The sequence below is a fragment of the Caretta caretta genome, chromosome 8, assembly GCF_965140235.1.
Source record: "Caretta caretta isolate rCarCar2 chromosome 8, rCarCar1.hap1, whole genome shotgun sequence".
Lineage (NCBI taxonomy): Eukaryota > Metazoa > Chordata > Testudines > Cheloniidae > Caretta > Caretta caretta.
The window spans coordinates 4,846,961-4,870,359 of record NC_134213.1 but is presented as its reverse complement, the minus strand read 5'-3'; the positions used below and the strand labels follow the sequence as shown (position 1 = coordinate 4,870,359).

The following is a 23,399-nucleotide window of genomic DNA, read 5'->3' as shown; positions in this document are numbered from 1 at the left end:
GTTGTTTACCCTTTCACACAACACAAAAATAAGAGGTTACCCAATGAAATTAATAGGCAGCAGGTATAATACAAGGAAGGGAAAGTACTTTTTCACACAATGCGCAGTTAACTTATGGAACTTATTACATGGGAAGTTGTAATGGCCAAAAGTATAACGGGCTTCAAAAAAGAACTGGATAAGTTCCTAGAGGATAGGTCCATCAATGGCTATTGGCTATTAGCTATGATGATTAGGGACACAACCTCATGCTTGGGACAGCCCTAAACCTCTATCAGAAACCGGGAGTGGAAGATGGATGGATTGCGCCACAAATGCCCTTTTCTGTACACGCCTTCTGAAGCTCTGGTATGTGGCACTGTTGGAGATAGGATACTGGGGAAGATGGACTATGGTCCGAATCAGTACGGCAGCTCTAATCTTATGTAAGTAACATAGCTTTTATGTTTTTATTGCGGTAAAATTTGTAAATCCCAAATTGAAGTTAACTTGTAGCCCAATTCAGATGCTCATTTTGTTTTGCAAAGGCTGTCTAATCAGTTTATTCTCCCTCCCTTTCACCTCTGAGCTCTGCTTTATAGATCTGATTTATTTTAGGGTACTGTTATATAGGAAATAAACTGAGCTCTGGATCCATAATCAAATTTAACTACATAACCTCATTTTAGAGCCACTAAATTAAGTACTATTGATTCTTTGAGTGCTTGCATATGTCCATTAAACTGTAGGTGTATGTTCATCACACACACCAGTGACGGAGTTTTCCCGAGCAGTACCCATGGGGTTGCCCGGCCCACTTCCAGGCTCTAAAATGAGGGTATAAAGGGCACAGTCCACTGCTCCTTCAGTTCCTTCTTGCTGTTGGTGGGTGGAGCGTTAGTATTCCCTGTGAACAAGCAAACCTCATACATTGGATGCTTTCCTGTTTCTGTGGAACAAATAGCTCCTCTGTGCATACCTATGAGTATCCCAGGGTGATTGTCAAGCTCAAGCAAGATCAGGGTAGAATGATCCTTCTAGCTCTAGCCAGGCCAAGACAGAGATAGTGTTCACATCTCCACAAGCTGTAACCAGTCATCAGAGACCTCTACAGAACCATGATGGGTGCTTCACTCAGATCTGCACATGCTGCATCTTACAGCCTGGTTCATCAGTGGTTGAATGTAGAGGAAGCACATTGCTTGCTGGCAGTCCAGAATGTGCTCTTTGATAGCAGAAAGCTGTCCACATGAGCTGCTTACTTGAGTAAATGGAAGCCTTTTTCCATCTGAGCAGCATCCTCTAACGTACCCCTGACTCAGATGATGACTCAATCAGCTCTGGACTGCCTTTCGCACCTTAATGAATCAGGTATGGACTTCAGGTCCATTAGGATGCCTCTGGTCGCTATCTTGATATTTTACCCTTGCATAGACGGTGTCATAAATACAAAGGGAAGGGTAAACACCTTTAAATCTCTCCTGGCCAGAGGAAAAACCCTTTCACCCATAAAGGGTTAAGAAGCTAAGATAACCTCGCTGGCACCTGACCAAAATGACCAATGAGGAGACAAGATACTTTCAAAACTGAAGGGGGAGAACAAAGGGTCCTGTCTGTGTGATGCTTTTGCCGGGACCAGAGCAGGAATGCAGGTCAGAACTCCTGTAAAGAGTTAGTAAGCAATCTAGTTAGATATGCAATAGATTCTGTTTTGTTTAAATGGCTGATAAAATAAGCTGTGCTGAATGGAATGTATATTCCTGTTTTTGTGTCTTTTTGTAACTTAAGGTTTTGCCAAGAGGGATTCGTTATGTTTTGAATCTGATTACGCTGTAAGCATTTACCATCCTGATTTTACAGAGGTTTTTCTTTTACTTTTTCTTTAATTAAAATTCTTTAAAGAACCTGATTGCTTTTTCATTGTTCTTAAGAGCCAAGGGTTTGGGTCTGTGTTCACCTATGCAAACTGGTGAGGATTTTTATCAAGCCTTCCCCAGGAAAGGGGGTGTAGGGCTTGGGGGGATATTTTGGGGGGGGAGATGTTTCCAAGTGGGCATTTCCCCTGTTGTTTTTGTTAGACATTTTGGTGGTGGCAACATAAGGTCCAGGGTCAAAAGGTAAAAGTTTGTACCTTGGGGAAGTTTTAACCTAAGCTGGTAAGAATAAGCTTAGGGGGTCTTTCATGCAGGTCCCCACATCTGTACCCTAGAGTTCAGAGTGGGGAAGGAACCTTGACATGGTGGCAGAGCAGTGGGATCATTCTGAGATCAATTTGAGATTTTTTTGAACCAGAAGCACAGATTTTAAAAGGACACCCCCCCCCCCCCTCCTTTGGGCTGCTTGGAAACAGGTTTTAAGCTGAAAGCAGTTAGTTTTTTTTTTTCTCTGCCTGGGGGCCAGAGCAGAGACACAAGGGATTTGTCTTTTTTGAGCTGGAGTTTTCTCTACCTCAAGGCAGGGTAGTTAACCTCCTGCAAGGAAATTCACACATTTTTCACAGACCTGAAGAGGTTGGTGGGTTTTTTTTTGTTTTTGGTTTTTTTTAAGCTAAGAGCAGCTAGAGGGTTTTTCTGTCTATTTGCCTGGAGACAAAGGATTTTTCTGTAGGCTGAAAATACTATCAGAGAACATAGGTATCAGGTTACAGCACAACCTATTTTATCAGCCATTTAAACAAAACAGAATCTAATGCGTACCTAACTAGATTGCTCACTAACTCTTTACAGGAGTTCTGACCTGCATTCCTGCTCTGATCCCAGCAAAAGCATCACACAGACAGAGAGAACCCTTTGTTTCCCCCGCCTCCAGCTTTGAAAGTATCTTGTCTCCTCATTGGTCATTTTGGTCAGGTGCCAGTGAGGTTACTTTAGCTTCTTAACCCTTTACAGGTGAAAGGGTTTTTCCTCTGGCCAGGAGGGATTTAAAGGTGTTTACCCTTCCCTTTATATTTATGACAGACGGTAAGACTGTTTTCATTTACCCAATCATGACCAGGTTCCTGAAAGGTCTTGATAGGCTGTTTCCACCTGTCAGAGACCAACACCTTTCTGGGATTTGAATCTGGTGTTGTCTGCGCTTATGGACCCTCCTTATGAGCTTTTGCAATCGTACTAATTTTACACCTGACTGCACAGGTAACTGCCTTAGTGGCTGTCACCTCTGCCAGGAGGATGTGAGGGCTGAATGCATCAGTCACTGATCCACCGTACGGTTTTCTGAAGAGACAAGGTCCCTCTCAAATGTGGTGTCTGGTTTTTCCACCTGAATCAGTCTATCTACCTACCAGTTCTCTTCTTGAAACCACATATACATAAGGATGAGCAGAGGCACCATAACCTGGATATTCGTCAAGCATTGGTGTTTTACCTAGATAGGGCAGAGTCTTTTATGGTATCTTCATCTCTTGTGCAGAATGTATGAGGGGCCATCTAATTAGAAATCGGAGGCTTTGGAAGTGGGTCACTAGCTGTAATACAGCGTGTTATGCTGCCAGAGGAGTAACTCCTCCAGACAAACTCTCAGCGCACGCAACTAGAGTTCATTTCACCTCAGCTGCATTTGTGGCACACGTCATAATGATGGACACCTGGGGAGCAGCAATGTGGTCTTTCGTTCATACGTTTATCAGGCTTTATGCACTGTCCACTGCATCACAGGAGGATGCTAATGTAGGAGAGGTGATCCTACAGTCCCTCTTCTGATGAGCCTCTGTGCCTCACCACCTCAGATAACAGCTTGGGGATTCACCTGCAGTGTAATGGACCTATGCAAGCACTAGAAGAAAAAACAATTGCTCACCTTCACGTAACTGTTGTTCAAGATGTGTTACATATGTCCATTACACAATCCACCCTCCTTTCCCAATGCATTACAGTCAGCCATCAGTTTCGGTGCAAAGGAACTGAAGGAGGGGCGGGGAGATTCTGCTCTTTAGGCCCTCAATTTGGAACACAAGGAGCTTGGCAGTGGGTGGAGCCACCCCATACAGGTACCACTAGGGAAAACTCTCCAGTACCGGTGCACAAGATGCAAGAACACCAACCGTGTAATGGACATATGCAACACATCTCGAGCAACAATTACAAGGAGGTAACTTTTTCATTCTTATATTAACTTTCTAAATCTTGAAAGTATTGATATTGTGGTATTTCCATTCTCAGATGTATGCGTCTTGATAAAAGGACATTCAGCTGAAAACTGCAATGTTCAGTATTTCATAACTAGCTGGAAAACATGAAAAATATTCTGTTTATGCATTTGGAAGGGGGCAGGTATATAGAGCCCCCAAATAGCTTTGTTTCATAGCAAGCCTGTTGCAAAACAAGTTCTACACAATTCATTTTTCAGTTCTCGCAATTAATTATTGTAAAATCAAAAGTTACTCACAGCTGGAAGAATGATTGGGAAAGGGGGACTCTGGGGGTTGATGGAAAGGATCCAGCTTATTACAAGCAAACTGTGTTTGAGCTAATTACTGTGCAGTTGGAAAGATGTCCAGCTAACGAAACAAGATTCTGAAGCAGATTTTCCATCCCTGTTTCAGTTTATGAAGTGGATCCCAACTACATTGTTTGCTACTGTGAACACCATGATATATGTAGCTTGCATTAGCAATGGACTGTGGCAAAAATCCCCCACCCCACCCACTTTGAAGCAAGAGTCTTCATCTGCTAGGAGTGAAATATCTAGATAACTGTCAGCTGCACTACAAATCAGCATTTTAATGCTTTACAGCTGTTTCTCTGCATAAGTTAATTAGAAATGTGATTTGAGCACTGTCATCCCTCGTTATGTGTGATGTGTCTATTATTGATAGTTTTCTTTTTTAACAGGCATTATAGGCAGCATCGGTAAAGCAAGAATTCTTATACAGGGACTTGAATAACAGAAGTTCAGCCTTGTTAAATTTCTGTGCCGTTAACAGAGGCATAGGACACACTGGCCAACTCTTCTGTTAAAAAGGAGACAGTACTGCTTTCATATATAGCCTCTGAAATTCTTGATTTCTCCTTCAGGAGAAACTCAGTCCTCCTGTACATCAGAGAGAGATTATAGTAAAGAAATGAAGCTAGTAATTATTGAAATGAGATTTGATGTGGAATCTGACAGGACTGAGCTACACCCAACCTAGGGTCTGATTCTGAAAAAAACTCTATTAAGGACAGTGTTTAGGTGTTTTCCTGAGTCAGGGCCCTAAGAAAGTTACCAGGCTCTATGGTGGGGTAGTTGCATGTTCATGGCTCAAGTCTTAAAGGCAGTGGCTCTATCCACATGCTGCAGATACGCATGCATGCTTTCCTTGTCTGGGATTCTCTGTCCAGGGAAAAACTCCAGCTGAGCGCTGGTTCTGATTGGCTGTGAGGTGGAGAGTAACACTGGGTGACATACACACAAACTCTTGTTGTGAGGATTTGAAGCAGTGCTAAGGGAAATTGTTTTAGTTAGAACTCATGCAGAACACTGGGAGTGGAGCTATCCACAGTCTAAGCTTGGTTGCTTATCCATTATTCAGGTACAAAACCCTGGTTTATTGTGAGTAAAAAAGGCTACGACTCTCCTAAATCACTCATTTCTCCAAACAAGGAATTAAGTCAGGACAGTTCACATACTTCCAACAAGAATAGTGTTTAGCAAGTTATGCTTAGGAAGATGTCACTGTAAAATAGGACCCTTCTTATACACATAATGGATTTTAACTAACTATTCCCAGAAGTTGAACAGGTGTTACCAAGATAGCACTGCCCGCACCTTCTTTCAGTGCCTCCGATTATTTAGTTGTATTGTATTTGTATTTTTCTAAAACCAAGTTGCTAAAACTTGCATTTTTATTAGTGAAAGCTGAGAGCGTCACACTAAACATAAACTTATTGCCAGTCAAATGAAATGAAATGCAGATGCTGACAAGTGAGCATGAATCGGATTGCTTGCCTATCTGACAGCTGGTTTTAGGACCGAGCTGCACTTCATAAATTTACTTAATTCTGTACTTCTTCACCCTGGAGGTCATAATTCTTATTCTGGATAGATCAGATTTAGGCTGCAACAAGTTCCTGAGTACTGGGAACAAAAATAGGGAGCCATCAAAAAGTTTACTCATAGCTGGAGCTGGATGGGAAACAGTTTTACCATCCCATGAGAATTTTTTGAGATTTTGAATAATTTTCCTATCCTGAACTTGGACAAAAAGTCAACTTCAAATTTTCACTAATCAAAAATCTGAATTCTTGAGTCAAGTTAATCAAAACATTTTGTTCTTTATTTCTACCTTTTATTTTTCTTTTTGTAACTAGATTAGCTTAAATTTCAAAATGAAGTCATTTTGAAACAAAGTTTTCACTTAAAAAAATTCAAAGCTTCCTGTTTTGACAGTGTTTTGTAACTTCAGAAAGTTTCAAAATGGGAAATTCATCAAAACCAACCCTTTCCTAGATACAAACTGACCAGCAAGTTTAGGCTTGAAATTACACAAAGGTTTAGACAAAGGAGTCAAGTTCTGGAACAGCCTTCCAGGTGGGGTAAAAAACCTAACTTGTTTTAAGACTGAGTTTGATAAATTTGTGACAGGGATGGCATGATGAGGTTACATACAATGGCATATGGCCCATCTGCATCTGTTATATTAGGAAATATCTCCAATGGCTCAAGATTGGACACTAGATGGGGAGGGCTCTGAGTTACTAGAGAGAGTTCTTTCCCAGGTGTCTGGCTGATGGGTCTCATGCACATGCTCCAAGTCTAACTAATCGCCATATAGGGGATCAGGAAGGAATTTTCCCTCAAGGTCAGATTGGCAGAGATCCTGGGGAGTTTTTTTTGTTTCGTTGGTTTTTTGCCTTCCTCTGCAGCTGGGGGCATGGGTCACCTGGTGGTTTGAAATAGAGTGAACTGTGGATTCTATGTAACTTTAAAGACTTTAAATCATGATTTGAAGATTTCAGTACCTCAGCCAGAGGTTATGGGCCTACTTCAGAAGTAAGTGGATCAGGTTCTGTGGCCTTTGATGTTCAGGAGGTCAGACTAGCTGAACATACATGATGCTCCCTTCTGACATTAAAGTCCGAGTCTACGAACAGTTTTTGATGTTTTCCAGTGAAAATTTATTTTTGTCAAAACACCTGACCCAGCTCTACTTGGAGTTTCTATAGTCCAATTCGTAATTGGCTTCAGGACCACTGTTGCTTATTTCAAAAGTGCAATGAATGTGATGCTAATGTGTCTCCCATGGACCACAGTGGATCAACAGGCTGGAGAGTGCAAGCCAGAGCAGCGGGGAGGGTTTAAATCACAGGAATAAGCAAAATTTAGCTATCCATCCTACTTCCTGGATTCTCTCTCTTACCTTCTCCCTTAGCCTCCCACCCATACATGATGCAATCAAAACAAGTATGGCAGTTGACTGGTCAATTTTAATGTCCTTTAAGTTTGGGCGTTCAGTTCCGATATCAGCACAGCTGTTAACAGCCCTAAATTTATACTTTAGGATTTAGTAGATTTACTAAATGGAGACCTGTCTTGGCAGATGTCCATGATTTCGTAAGTACTCTTGTACTAGTTCTGTCTTTCCATTTTCCAAACATTAATCAGGAACTGCTTAAAAGGAAAAAAATCTCCTCGAAGAACATTGTCAAGTGCTTCTAGAAGCTACAAAATCATGCGTTTGGCCTTGTGGTGTTTGCAGTCACATCTCAAATGTTTGACAGTTTTTTTTTCTCACACCAGATTGGTTGTCTTTCCATTTGCAAACTTTTTTCCTACACTCTGACATATGGAGCACAAGCCCACATGGCTTTGCTTTGTTTACTTATCATTTGTGGGTATTAATTCTGTTAGCACAGTTAGAGGCACAGGGATTATTAGATTTTGCTCTCCCGAATCTCAGGCTCTGGTGCAACTGTAGAGCAAAACCATTGCTGGTGCCCAGTGACTTTCTCGTATCTTGTAGGTTTCATTCCTCTTTAACTACACTCCTTGGTCACTTAAAAATTCAAAATAAAGCATTTAGAGTCCGGAGTACATTCTGCACCAGCTCACAACAGCTTTAAGATAGATTAAAATTTGAAATTAAACTTCATCAGACTTGTCTTACAGTTAGAGGAAAAAAAGAAAAAAAAAAAGTCAGGTCCCCTAGGTGAGGGTCTGAATGAATTTCTTCCTTTCACTAACATTTGCACCGTGTCTGAGATTTTCCATTTCTGTATTATCCTCTTGTATATTGCACCTTTTTTGTACAAGATCAAAAATTCTTTTGGGTAAGGTGTTAATTTTTAACCAATAGGGATGGTAAGAGCAAACAGTTAAATCTGTAAGGATTGTTTTGCAGCAAACATCTGCATCGTTGAGGTTTTGAATCCCAAAGAGCTCTGACATTTAAGAGCCACATTTTCTTCACGCTTTCCATCTGTTTATTAGTCTGAGGGTGAAGGACTGAATGCTTCAGCCACTTAGATTTTTTTTCCAGTCGTGGACTTTATATTTACATGTCTTAAACTTCAGTGTGTCCAAGTACAGTACATTGCTGTTACAGTGGTGAGTTAAAATCAACACAGCTTGCAAAGTTCCAGTTTGTACTGCTTCATCTGCTTCATACAGCTCTGCCACAGCACCTCATTCCTTACTTGCACCCTGTGCCCCTGGTGTATTCCTGGGCCTGTCTACTAAACATGTGACTTCTGCAACATGGACAGATATGTCGAAGTCTTGCATAATGACAGGTTTCAGAGTAGCAGCCATGTTAGTCTGTATCTGCAAAAAGAAAAGGAGGACTTGTGGCACCTTAGAGACTAACAAATTTATTTGAGCATAAGCTTTCGTGAGCTACAGCTCGCTTCATCGGATGTATGTATGTATTCAGTGGAAAATACAGTGAGGAGATTTATATATACAGAGAACATGAAACTGGGTTTTACCATACACACTGTAACAAGAGTGATCAGGTAAGGTGAGCTATTACCAGCAGGAGAGCAGGGGGGGAAATACCTGTTGTAGCGAGGTGTCAAGGTGGGCCATTTCCAGCAGTTGACAAACCTGGTGGCTGAACTTTGTGACTTGGTCCTCACCCATAACTGTTTCACATTTGGGGACAATGTATACCTTCAAATCAGCGGCCCTGCTATGGCTACCCGCATGGCCCCACAGTATGCCAACATTTTTATGACTGACTTAGAACAACGCTTCCTCAGCTCTTGTCACCTAATGTCCCTACTCTACTTGCGCTACATTGATGACCCATGGAAAAGAAGCCCTTGAGGAATTCCACCATGATTTCAACAATTTCCATCCCACCATCAACCTCAGCCTGGACCAGTCCACGCAAGAGATCCACTTCCTGGACACTACAGTGCTAATAATCGATGGTCACATAAACACCACCCTATACCGGAAATCTGCTGACCGCTATGCTTACCTACATGCCTCCAGCTTTCATCCAGACCACACCACACGATCCATTGTCTACAGCCAAGCTCTATGATACAACCGCATTTGCTCCAAACCCTCAGACAGAGACAAACACCTACAAGATCTCTATCAAGCATTCTTACAACTACGATACCCACCTGCTGAAGTGAAGAAACAAACTGACAGAGCCAGAAGAATACCCAGAAGTCACCTACTACAGGACAGGCCCAACAAAGATAATAACAGAACACTACTAGCCATCACCTTGAGCCCCCAACTAAAACCTCTCCAGCGCATCATCAAGGATCTACAACCTATCCTGAAAGACGACCCATCACTCTCACTGATCTTGGGAGACGGGCCAGTCCTTGCTTACAGATAGCCCCCCAACCTGAAGCAAATACTCACCAGCAACCACACATCATACAACAAAACCACTAACCCAGGAAGCTATCCTTGCAACAAAGCCCGTTGCCAACTGTGTCCACCTATCTATTCAGGGGACACCATCATAGGGCCTAATCACATCAGCTACGCTATCAGAGGCTCGTTCACCTGCACATCTACCAATGTGATATATGCCATCATGTGCCAGTAATGCCCCTCTGCCATGTACATTGGTCAAACTGGACAGTCTCTACGTAAAAGAATAAATGGACACAAATCAGACGTCAAGAATTATAACATTCAAAAAGCAGTCGGAGAACACTTCAATCTCTTTGGTCACTCGATTACAGACCTAAAAGTGGCAATTCTTCAACAAAAAAACTTCAAAAATAGATTCCAATGAGAGAATGCTGAATTGGAGTTCATTTGCAAACTGGATACAATTAAGTTAGGCTTGAATAAAAACTGGGTCATTATTTATAAAGGATGGGTCATTACACAAAGTAAAACTATTTCCCCATGTTTATTCCCCACTCCACCCCCCACTGTTCCTCAGATGTTCTTGTCAACCGCTGGAAATAGCCCACCTTGATTATCACTACAAAAGGTTCTCCTCCCCCCGCTCTCCTGCTGGTAATAGCTCACCTTAAGTGATCACTCTCTTGTTACAGGTTTCAGAGTAACAGCCGTATTAGTCTGTATTCGCAAAAAGAAAAGGAGTACTTGTGGCACCTTAGAGACCTTAGGAAATGGCCCAACTTGATTATCATGCACATTGTGTAAAGAGTTGTCACTTTGGATGGGCTATCACCAGCAGGAGAGTGAATTTGTGTGGGGGGGTGGAGGGTGAGAAAACCTGGATTTGTGCTGGAAATGGCCCACCTGATGATCACTTTAGATAAGCTATTACCAGCAGGACAGTGGGGTGGGAGGAGGTATTTTTTCATATTCTCTGTGTATAAATAAAGTCTGCTGCAGTTTCCACGGCATGCATCCGATGAAGTGAGCTGTAGCTCACGAAAGCTCATGCTCAAATAAATTGGTTAGTCTCTAAGGTGCCACAAGGACTCCTTTTCTCTTGTTACAGTGTGTATGGTAACACTCATTGTTTCATTTTGTCTATGTATATAAATCTCCCCACTGTATTTTCCACTGAATGCATCCGATGAAGTGAGCTGTAGCTCACAAAAGCTCATGCTCAAATAAATTTGTTAGTCTCTAAGGTGCCACAAGGACTCCTTTTCTTTTTGCATATTTTGAAGTGTTTCCCACACACTTGATGCTGTCTCGACTTCATTTTAACAAGTGCAGAAATTGGTTGCTGATGCAGAGGAAGGGTGGGTGACCTTTTCAGATCTGGTCTAGCTTGATTATCTTTGCCCTTGTAACCCAATAGAGGAAGGTGTTGAGGCTTTTGACTATCAGCCAGCACTGGGTTTAGTGTACGTGTTGCATCTGTCAGTTCCTGGTCCTCATAAGTGTTGATACGATCGGCATGAAGGCATGTCTTGGTATTTTTGATGCACTAAAATTAAGCTTTGTGTTCAAGGTGTTTAGCTGTTGGAAGGGTTGTGTGATTGAATGGGAGCTTGTGTTTCCCCTAATTAGACAACTGGCTGATCAAGAACAGCTATTTGAAACAGCTTGAGGGATTGTAGCACATAAACACTAAGTTGAGGGCTCCAGGTGAAGCAAATGGTGCCTTTCCTGTCCATTGTCACTGCTGTAGGAATCCTGAACTAAATATTTAATAGCCTGTATGCTGTACTCTGCAATTGAAGCATAAAACCCTGTGCTGTTAGCCTGAAAACGGTATGTTTTTATGGCAACAGAAAACTCTCTGCAATATGTTAAAAGCAATCAACAAGGAAATGAGACTGCAAACCATCTAAAATCACTTCTTTAGAATAAGTGTAGTCCGAGGAAGAGGAGAAACTTTGTGTGCTTTATTTTGGTGCATACTTAATAAAAATGGAAAATAAACTCTCAAACTACTAAGAATCTGTTTTGTGAACTTAGTTTTCAGATAAGTTGGTATGTAACAGGGCGGAATGCATGGTGTTACTGCATATTGAGTAAAGAGCAAAGACCTCTGTCAACGATGTACTGAACTTGTGTAAACCCCTCCTCAGCACACAGGTGACTCAAGCAGGCTCCCTCTGAAAGAAAGGAGAAAACATCCTTCTTCCTTTACTAACAGGACTTTTCACTGTGAGACTGAGATGGCAGCAGGGTAAGGTGTTATGCTAAGGGGGAGACATGGTTATGTCATGCAGATGGGAATATTTTGAACTGCAAGCTTTGTGCCTGTCTAATAGACTTTCCCTGTGTAGGTGCATTTATATACTAGGTCAGGGGTCAGCAACCTTCAGCACGCGGCCCATCAGGGTAATCCGCTGTCGGGCTGCGAGACATTTTGTTTACACTGACCATCCGCAAGCACAGCCCCCCGCAGCTCCCAGTGGCTGCAGTTCGCTGTTCCCGGTTACTGTGGGACAGGAGAAGGTGCTGGATCATTAACCCATGGCAGCCCCTGCTGCGCCGGGGTCACCTCCTGCCTGCAGGCAGGTTCCTTGAGACAATCCAGTGAGTGACGGGAAGGGAGGAGGAGGAGCAGCGAGCGATGGGCGGTGGGGCCTGGGCAGAGTGGGGAGACAAGCAGAGCAGGGGCGAGGCCTGGGGAAGAGGCCGGATGGGAGCAGGGCCTTAGGGGAAGAGGTGGAGTGAGGCCTCGAGGGTCCAGTTACCAGCAATTAGAAAAGTGGCAACCCTAGCCAGCACTCCCAATTTCCTGCCACGAATTAGCAGTGTGTCGTCTAGGAATGCAAATCCTGTGGAGGACTGGGTTTTTCATAAATGCATTTTTTGTAGTGCAATCCCTTTCATAGAGCAACAGTAATTTCCCTTTTCGGGGCCTTTCTGGTTTTCAAACAGATTTGGCATGGAAGGTTAAAAGAAAATGGGGAAAATAGAAAAGGCCATGATTAGGTTAATGGTGTAGCTGCTACTATTGAAAGTGTTGGGTGGTTATTAAATCAATTTATTATCCTCCCACCAACTGAACAGAGGATGGAAAACATTGAAATAAAATTAAACCTAGTGTAAGTGCTGCCAGTTTGGATAAAAGCACATTTTCCTGTTTAAAAGGATTACTCATCTTTCCCAAAACAGGGTAGAGGAGTTAATTTCAATGATGAAGTGCTTTCCATCGCAGGGAGCCATGACTCGCAGAGGTGATTGATTCAGGAAAGAATGTAATTCATTCTTAAAACGTTATATAGCATGTTAGGACTAAATATCTAAGTAAAAGATGAATGAAGTCGTTTTTAATCTTAAACAAGAGTGTGGGGGGGAGGGGAGGGAAGAAATGATGGGGATGGGTGTAATTTGAAAACAAATGTAAGGCAAACAGTTACCTTAGGGGTTTGGGCACTTGGAAGGTGGCCAAGATAACCTCTGGAAAAAATACAGCTGAACTTGCTTTCTGTACCAGTTGCTTAAAAGGGAATTCGCAAAAAGAAAAGGAGGACTTGTGGCACCTTAGAGACTAACCAATTTATTTGAGCATGCGCTTTCGTGAGCTACAGCTCACTTCATCGGATGCATACCGTGGAAACTGCAGAAGACATTATATACACAGAGACCATGAAACAATACCTCCTCCCACCCCACTGTCCTGCTGGTAATAGCTTATCTAAAGTGATCATCAAGTTGGGTCATTTCCAGCACAAATCCAGGTTTTCTCACCCTCCGCCCCCCCCCCCCCCCACACAAACTCACTCTCCTGCTGGTAATAGCCCATCCAAAGTGACCACTCTCTTCACAATGTGTATGATAATCAAGGTGGGCCATTTCCAGCATAAATCCAGGTTTTCTCACCCTCCGCCCCCCCCCACACAAACTCACTCTTCTGCTGGTAATAGCCCATCCAAAGTGACCACTCTCTTCACAATGTGTATGATAATCAAGGTGGGCCATTTCCAGCACAAATCCAGGTTCTCTCACTCCCTCACCCCCCTCCAAAAACCACACACACAAACTCTCTCTCCTGCTGGTAATAGCTTATCCAAAGTGACCACTTTCCCTACAATCCAGAGAACCTGGATTTGTGCTGGAAATGGCCCACCTTGATTATCATACACATTGTGAAGAGAGTGGTCACTTTGGATGGGCTATTACCAGCAGGAGAGTGAGTTTGTGTGGGGGGGGGGGGCGGAGGGTGAGAAAACCTGGATTTGTGCTGGAAATGACCCAACTTGATGATCACTTTACATAAGCTATTACCAGCAGGACAGCGGGGTGGGAGGAGGTATTGTTCATGGTGTCTGTGTGTATATAATGTCTTCTGCAGTTTCCACGGTATGCATCCGATGAAGTGAGCTGTAGCTCACGAAAGCGCATGCTCAAATAAATTGGTTAGTCTCTAAGGTGCCACAAGTACTCCTTTTCTTTTTGCGAAGACAGACTAACACGGCTGTTACTCTGAAACCTGTCATTAAAAGGGAATTATATCTCTGATAAACTGTAGTGGAAGTTTTAACCACAAATTGGGAACCTTTTCTGTTCTGTTACCTCAGTTGTGTCCTTGATGCTCTTCATCTGTATGGGGAAGCAGTTTTCTGAATTTTCAAATTGTAAGGGATGGCTCTCTCTCCTTACAGTGCTTATGACCCCACTGCTCCCCCTTATCCTTGTCCAAATTGCATCTAAAATTCCATCTCACCAGGAGGCAGGAGACTGGCTGCTGTTCACTGTAAGAGTGATGCGACTTTATATTGCCAAAATTCTATTGTCAAAGAAATATTTTGGGATTTAGTTATTAGCTTGGATATTCATGGTGGGTTTCAATTGGTTTAAGAGGGTGGACCATTCTCTGTGCATGTGTGTGCAAGCACATACTACAATCATGCAATCCATGCTTTATATTGTGTGAACCTTGAAGGTCAAATTTGATGGGAACTAAAATTGATTTTTAAACTAAGATCTCTTATTTTTCAATGTCAAAAGGAAAAATGACTTATTCCCATTCCCACACAAGATTTCAGACCAGATCTGACTCGAGATCAAGATTCTTGTAAAGTCAGTCCCGCGTTTCCTGTCAAATGGAACAGATGTGCAGTGCAAAGGAATGTCAGTGTTGCACATGTGCTTCAACTTTGTCCCAACCAAAATGCCTCTAGAAGGCTCTGTCTTGATCCTTTCAGCTTTGTGTCTCCCCCTCTCAGAGGATGTTTTCCTGACCAGACTTCAAGTGTCTATGGCACCTTCTAAGTGCGCTGCTTGTTGGGTTTTTTTTTAAATTAATAGGTTGAGCACAAATGAATAAATTCATCACCTTTCAATGGTGCAAGCCGTTAGTGATTTCACTTTAATGGCCAACAGCTTGAGCAATGGCAAATTATTCAGAGCACCTAACTCTCCTTCAAAGGACAAAAACAGCAAGTTGTGGTGATTTCTTGTCTATGGCAGTCTTAGAATTCCAAATATTCAGGAATCACTGCAGTTGTAGCAAAAGCTTATCTGGCCTTGCCTCCCCCTTCTCCACTGGGAGTCTTAACTGTCCTCTGAGATTTCATTCGGTTTTAAGTCTCCTCTGAAAGAGCCTGCTGTCTTCCCAGTCAGTGCTGACTGTAGAGAACTGCCTACTGAGTCACCAGCTCCGCTTTCTAAAGTACCTACCTCTTCCTTGAAATATCCTAAGCACTTGCTAGGCCTGACACTAGTTTAAGAGGACTTAAAATAATTGCAGCCTCAGGTGGTGTGACTTCAGGTCACCCTAAAAATAGGGTGTGCATGCTCTGTTTGGTGGGAGGGAGGCATGTGTAAACGTACCTCAGGCAGGCAGCTGGCTAAATTTACTGTCGCTGCTAAGTATGTGTTCATGCTATTTATTATTATTGGTCTCCAGCAATCAGTGTGTAGTGGGATGAGGTATAAAGAGCGGGCTAGGCATTTTCTAGTACTATGAGCTGTGTTATTACAGTGGTTTGCTCCTGTCTGTAAAGTTGATTTAACCTGATCTGCATGAGTTAAAGAGAATAAAGTCTCTTTGTAGCCCCAAAGCAGTCCTTGTGTGGATTGAATATCTTTCCTGACTTAAATTGTATCTGGCAGAATTGTATTTAAACCCACAACATAAGGCTAAGGATTGTTGGCTCTCTTCCAGCTGCTTTTATAGGAAACAACTTGTTCTGAAAACCCAGTCACACTACAATAAGCTGTAAAATCAATTGGTGGATTTCCACAGGTGTCAATGAGGGCATAACTTGGCCTGGATGGTGTTGATGCATGAGATGGAAAGAATCCAGAACAATGGTCAAAGTGTAGAGAGAGAGTTTGAGCAATTACTGGTTTAAAAAAATGTGTTTTTACTGGCAGACTGAGCACATTTTATATCTGTTATAAAATTGAGATCCAATGAATCTGAAACCTATAATGCCATTTGTAAGTGTCACTTTTTAGGACAGAAATAATTCAAATTGCCATGGATTCTAGTATGCTTTGCTTTTTTTAAAAAAGCAATAAAAACAGTAATCCCAAAACTTAACTACTTTTCTCTGCACTCCATGTATGTTAAGTTCATGTAATCTTTTCTGAAGAGTGGTGGCATTTCTGAGCAATGAAATTCTCCCTTCTCCTTATAGCTATGGGCCACTTGACTGAGGAAGGAAATAGTAGCCTACATGTAAACTCAGCAATCTTTTTATTCTGGAAAGACTTTTCAGTATTGCAAGCAGTCAGCAACTTCATGTTACTTGGAAGCAGTTCTTATGCTTAGATACTTTGTACACAGGGAAGAGAAGGGATGAGTCCACAAAAATTTGAGCCAGGAGAAGACCTTTTAATCAGACAGCATTTTATTTGTGATAGTTTAAAGCAATGATTTTATCAGAGCTTCTCCTCCTCCTTAGTATAGATCTTTATTTACAACTCAAAATAAAGAAAGCAAAAGATTTTAAGTAGTTCTGACTAGTAATGTTAATATATTAATTGTGTATCAAATTTATTAGTCTGTCATCAAGCTACCAATTTAGTTTTTAATCTATATACAATCTTATCATTTATACAGCTAAATTACATTGCACATAACATGCTGTCACTGTCACTGGAATTCATCCAGTTTACCATTCATTAAATTGCCCTTGTAATAAAAATCACTCCATGTCAAGGTGCATTAAGAAGTTGGGTTTTTTAAAGCCCCGTATTTGTAGCAACTTGTGTGGTTATCTAACTTGTTTGTTTGAGGTTTTCTTTTAAAAACAAATATAAAGTATTGTCATCATTTTGGTAGAAGATGGATGTCTCATTCTAAATTTTGGTGTCTGAGCAGCATGTGGTCCAACAATCAGAGCAAAGGAGAGCACGCCCAGGCTGTCTTTCCTTTTTCCCTTCTCTATTTTTGCCCTCTTTGCCTTTAGAAAAACACACTTTTTATTGCAGGGTAGCTCATGAGTGTTGTCATTAACCTGACAACACTTTTTTGGTAGGGGAAACCACATCCATAGGCATAGTAGAACCTTGCTAGTTTGCACGTCAATAAACCACAGTCCTACACTTGCAATAAAACGTTATGCTGATGTGTGACATTTCCTGTGGTGGCTGGAGATGGGGCAGCTGTGACACATCACTTTGCCTTGGGAAGGGGAGCGTACTGCATCTTCGACCTCAACAATACTGCATGTGCTATTGTGCAGCACTGTCTTTCAGTGCCTCTCTCATCCATTAATGCGGTTTAGGGAGGTTCGTAGCAGCTCAGGGCAACTGCACCTGTATTCCCTCTCTGTGGTCCACCAAGGGCACCCGCTCTGACTTCCAGCTCCCCAGTTGCCATCTCTCTTGGGAAGGTGTCTCACTTCCACTTGTCTGGGGTATTTCCAAGCTGTACAGTTCCCTGCCTATACTGTGAATTCTCCAGCAAGTCAGATTGGCTAAGCAGGCCTGTTAGTCTTCCTCCTCGGAGGCTATAAACAGCATAGTTGCCCACAGTTACACTTATTCTTAAGGTGAAAGCATTACAAAGAAAACATTAAAAACAATAAAAGAACCTATACACAAGCTAAAAAGCTTACAAGAGATCACCCCAACTCCAGCAAGAGTTCTGGCAGGTGATCAGTCCTTCCAATCCCACCAAGGGGTTTTTCTGAGATCAGAAGTTCATAACAGCTGTTAGCACAGAACAAGCATCCCCATGAATCTGTGAATTGCTCCTTTATACAGTCTGGATCACTGATATTGTCCTCAAGTAACAGGTGATCAGCAGACAAAGGTCCCCGCCTCAGAGGAGCTGAGTTCTTGCATAAATGGACAGGGTGTTTGCATACACCTCCCCCTAGAAATTTCTTGGGAAACTTTTAACTTCAAACGCTCATTCTTGTCTGGTTACATGGTTCAAGAGTCCTTTGAAGCTCATAATGCCTCTCCTTCCCCCCTCCTGAGACATTACATACAATCCTTCAATAATACATAAACGTTTTGCATTTTTAATACAATAAACTCCTAAGACACTTAAACTTCATTTAATATGGTTTGTCCAGGAAATTACCATTTCTGTCACATCTAGTTTACAGTGCTTTGCCTGAGAAAAGGCAGGTCAGGTTCTGGTACCAACAGTTAAGCAGTTATGACCAACTTCGCAGTAATGAGTAGCTTTAAAGATGTATAACAGATGGAGAGAGAACCTTCCCGAGTTGTAGGTTTCCGGGGGACTATTACAACCAGTGAAGAAAAGCACCTTTGTAATGATCTGATAGCTCGAAGCTACTGTTCTTTTTGTTTTGTTTTTTCACTATTATTCGATGGTTGGGAATGAGACGCTATTATCCTCCCAACATGAGACTGAGAATATAAAACACAACTGGAAGGTGTTTCAAACATTGTCTCCTGCAAGCCAGCCTTTCTTATGAATGCAGCCAAACAGCAGGACACTGTGGTGTTCTTCAAAGCCCACTTATGTCTGTCTGTCTCATTCAGATAATGCTACCCATAGGGTCACCTATTGGATTGCATCCTCGTTGCATTTAGGAAAAAAAAGATTAATTTCACTGCTTAAATTATTTGACAAAGAAGGAGTAAAGAGCTAGAGGCTCTTCACCCTCCATTTAGTTTTCAGGGTAAAGAACTTGACCCTTTGATGTTACAGTGAGGGTGTGGTATGGGAATTTAGATGGATTAGAACAGCTGGTGTCTTCTGGAAATTTGGCTACTCATATGTCCTTTCTCTCTCTTATCCTAGTAGAGTAACTTCACATAAACTGTTCTTAATTCTTAACAGATAATTAGCAGCAGCTAATAAATGAACAATCTCTCTTTGACATCATGGTTACTATAGAAACAACCGTCACATTTCATATGGAGAAATGTGCCAATGCTATGTTCTTAAATTGTTCTGTGGTTGCTATAATTCCTAGTTCAGCTCCGCCAAAGTCAGTGCTAGACTGACTGCCTTTAAGGGATCCATCTGTCAGCATTGTAGGTGACATGGTGTGGAAATGCTGGAAGCTGGTCTCCACTAGTGTGTCAGCAAGTGCCACAACTGGTGAAGCTGCATTGATTTGTAGAACTGTAAGACATGAAGAAAATGCTAGTACGTACAAGGCATTGGAATGCAAGTGGGAAATAAACAGCAGGCACAAATTCTTTAAGTATCAAAGATGTTTATTGTATTCACCTGTGCCTCAGCATAAACAATGAGATGCTGTATAATTACCTCTGAACATTTAAGATTCTATGAAATTTCAGCAGTTTTTCAAGACCTGCTAATGTTTTGTGGAGGAAACTGATTTAGATGCAGTAATTACCGTAGGGCCTGATTATGAAAACACTGCAGTCCTGTGAAGTCAATATTGGGAGGATCAGATGCGTAGCTCCTGCTTTTCTCTTCCTTTCTTTTATTACTGTGTAACTCAGTATCAGATGTTTTGATGATAATTACCTTACTCTGATTTTAGATTACTGGAACCAAGGTACAATTTATATCTTGAACTTGGCTTTGGGTAACTCTTTTGGACAGAGAGTGGGGAATTTTTTTCTTTCCAATTATGGCACAGAATGATACGGCTGCACTAAATGAGTGATGGTTGTGGTTTTTTACTATTTTTTTAATTACCAGTCACTGCCTACACAATGCTGCATGGGGAATGAGTGTTAATATCTTGTCTGGTCTCCCAGAGAGTCGCTTTTTTGAAAGATTTATCCATTCAATTAGAGAAAATTGATTCCTGGTTGCTGCAGAGGATCTGTTCAAAAGTGACTTGAAAAGGGTGAGGGAAAGGTATTAGTTTTAGCTAGATAGCAATAATCAGTAAAGGTTTTACTAAGCAGACCAACCTGTTCTTAATTTTTTAAATTATTTTAATTGCTCCAGCTATACAGATATCAGACACCCACCAAAATTAGTTTGGTCTTATTAAAGCTGTTGGAGATTTAAAATCGGACTCTGAAGAAAGAAAAATGTCAAGTTTGCACAAGGAATACTCTAAAAATATTTAAAGGGAATTCAAGAGCAGATTTTGGCTAGTTGAGAGTGACTGCAGCTGCTGGCAGCATCAAAGGTGAGATGCAAAGTATATTGTAACTCCCAAGATTATCTCCACCTTTGACCCCCGTGCCCCCAAAATAAAATCCAAGATACACAAAGGGAATAAATTTGCTTCTGGGCACCAAATGGTAAACAGAATAACTAGATTAAGATTGGGGTGGATCGGGGGCGGGGGAGGGATCCTTGGCTAGCTGAGCTGATTCATCTGTGTAGGAACTTGTTGTGACATTCCCCAGGATACAAACTGGACTGTTGGACAACTGTGTCCCCTCGACTCTCCAGTTGGGGTGCCTTCTATACTGCTGCTCTGTGAGAACTACCACTCCTGCTCCGTTTACATACACTCTCTAGCATGCAAACTCATTCCCAGTTGAATTATATGAATGATTTCAGCCAGCCACTCCTGAATTATATTGCAGAATGACACAAATTCCTTGTCCCAGACTTGTCCCTAAAAATGTGCCCAGCTCTTTCCTTCAAGCTACAAGCTCACAGAAAGTCCATCATTTCGTTAATAGAAATGATATGCACAAACCCTGTTATTGCAAATGGAGGTTCCAGACACTTCAGGCAAAATGTACACTGGTTTAGATGAGACAATAAACAAGTTTATTAACTACAGATAGATTTTAAGTGATTACACCAAATGAGGCATAAAAGTCAGAATTGGTTACAAAGAAATAAAAGGTAAAATGCAAACTAATACCTAACTTAACAAGCTGAACTTAAAACAAATTTTTTTCTCACCACACGATCACAGCAATCTGGCTGGGTTCTTCAGTCCAGGATCCCTTCCCCAGCTCAGTGATGCTCCTTTTGTCTTTCAAACATTGTTAATGCCGTGAGTAGAGGTGAGGGGGGAGAGGTGATTTTGTGTCCTCTGTTCTCCCTTCTTATAGCATTTCTCTTTGAGAATCCTCTCCAGCTGGTGTTCAGGCGACCGCAAGTTTGTTTGCCAAGATGTAAATTTCTCACTCACACCCCTCTTTCCTGCCAAAGAATGGTCACTTAACCCGGTAATAGTCCACTTGATTATATTGACACCTGGCTCAGGTACTGGCTAACCTTTTGTTTCTGAAGAACTGATTTGGGCTGCTTTTCTAAGCTTTGAGCATGTCTCAGCAATGTCATACAGCAGAGTCTTATAACTTTACGTACAATGTTGCTACACGCATTTTACCAGGATGATGATGATCAGTAGATTGAGTTTTCAAATGATATATCACAAGGCACATTTTGTACAAAACGAATCCTAGCTTTGTGAAAGTCATGAACATAGGGGTAGTGTGTCACAATTGTGTGGCCCCATTGCTGTAGCATCTGAATTGCAAACAGGTATTCAGTAATGATCTCTGTACCTTCCCAGCTTGTAGAATCAACTTGATGAGGATTTTTTTTGCTTGTTTACATTTATGTGAGAGTGGATGTGCTTTGTCTGCTTGAAGAAATTCAGGAAAAACTAATTCAGTAAGTGTTGTATACAATTCTGAAAGTGCTCTTTCTATGCTTTTGTGGCATAGCACTTAATCCAGATTCAGTTCCTGGAAAAGCTTGGTCTCCTACTCTCATGAGCAACCCTGCTGTTGGTCAATAGTTCCATTGTTATCCCAAGGTTCTGTTAATTAGCTTTTGCTCTGTTGTGTGTTCTCTTGTCCCCCAGCTTCTTTCTAGTCTTAAGCGCCTCCATCCATTTGTTGTCCTCTTTGAGTTCATGGAAACTTCAGAGGTCCAGATCCATGAGCAAACTTTGAACCCACAGTTTAAAGATTACTCATACTACTTCCATCTTGCCTGGACACTCTTTCCTATTAGTGCATTAGTTAAAGGCTGTTCAATACCATGTTCAAAAGACAGCTAACAGCTAAGGAAGGAGCTACATCTTAAGGAGTGATTGTTACCTTCTTTAACTTTCCTCTTTTACCCAGAACATCTGAAGAAACGTTTGGAAGACTACATGGCCCAGTTCCCAAATGTCCGAATCCTGCGCACCAAGAAGAGAGAAGGGCTAATAAGAACTCGAATGCTGGGAGCCTCTGTGGCAATAGGAGATGTTATCACATTCTTGGATTCTCACTGCGAGGCCAATGTGAACTGGCTGCCACCTCTGCTAGGTAAGGAGGTTGTTTGAAGTGTTGCTCAAAACTGATCTTCAGGCTGGTAAAAAGCTGGTGACAGATGTCGGCATATGGTTTATTGTATGTCCAGGCTGCTATCTTCTCATTCAGAAATGTCCAAAGGAGAAAATAAATGACTATCTGGAAAACTGACTTTCTAAAGAAAATCCTGGGAGAGCTGTCAGCGACCTGTAGTCTTCAGTACAATGCATTTCTCTATGCGAGAGTCATAAAACCCACAATTTCCCCCAAAACAGTTTTTTTGTTCAATTAAAAGCAGAGATCATGTTCTGTTACCCCCCACTAAGAGAACTCTTGCATAATTTATAGTTTGCTGGAAGAGCAAACCATTCATGTAGTCATTCAGCAGCTCGTAAAGAGAAATTAGTTGAAGGACATAAAGCTAAGCTTGTAGTTTTTAAATAGCTCTTGACTGTTTCTGTGGAAATATATTTAATCTGCAAACGTGGAAAATCATATTTTATGGATAATGTGAATTGCTGCTATGTACACCTAGAATGTGTGTGATCCTTTACAAAGTGGTCTTTAAAATAGTCTTTAACAGGATTGCAGTTTCATAAGGTGAATTCTTTCGCATGTATCTTATTAAATGGACAATGTTCTCTTTTTCAAGGGAACTGGCTTTTTTCCTGTGCATCTTAATTCTGACCTGCAGCACCCCACTCCCCTACTGATCTAATTCTGGACCTACCTTTCAGTGAGACTCTACTTGTGCCGAACTGCAAGTTAGTTCCATTTGCAATGCCCAAATGGAAAGGAGGATGAGACCACTCAACCTGGGTTTTTTGCATGTGACCAGTGCCAGGATTTGGACTCTGGACACTTGTAGGACCAGAAAGACTGTGCTTACTAAACCAGCCACATGACTTATCGTGCGCATCTGGGAGCATCCAGTTTACTTAAGGTTGCAATGCAGTTTTATATAGCATCTTTAATCCTAAAGAGTATCAGGCTGCTCTACAAGC

At 41.7% G+C, this 23,399-nt stretch overlaps 1 protein-coding gene and 1 long non-coding RNA gene across 4 annotated transcripts in view; one reads left to right on the top strand and one right to left on the bottom strand.

Moving 5' to 3' along the window:
* The window catches only part of LOC125641876 (uncharacterized), an 89,568-nt gene that overhangs the window by 21,998 nt on the left and 44,171 nt on the right, over positions 1-23,399 (bottom strand). The gene's annotated exons all lie outside the window — the stretch shown is intronic.
* Positions 1-23,399, top strand: part of GALNT10 (polypeptide N-acetylgalactosaminyltransferase 10) — a 127,191-nt gene that overhangs the window by 71,362 nt on the left and 32,430 nt on the right. For all 3 annotated transcript variants that reach the window (XM_048862389.2, XM_048862386.2, XM_048862387.2), the window contains exon 5: positions 22,225-22,410. In XM_048862389.2, coding sequence (XP_048718346.1) covers positions 22,225-22,410 — 186 coding nt within the window. The remainder of the gene's footprint in view (positions 1-22,224; positions 22,411-23,399) is intronic.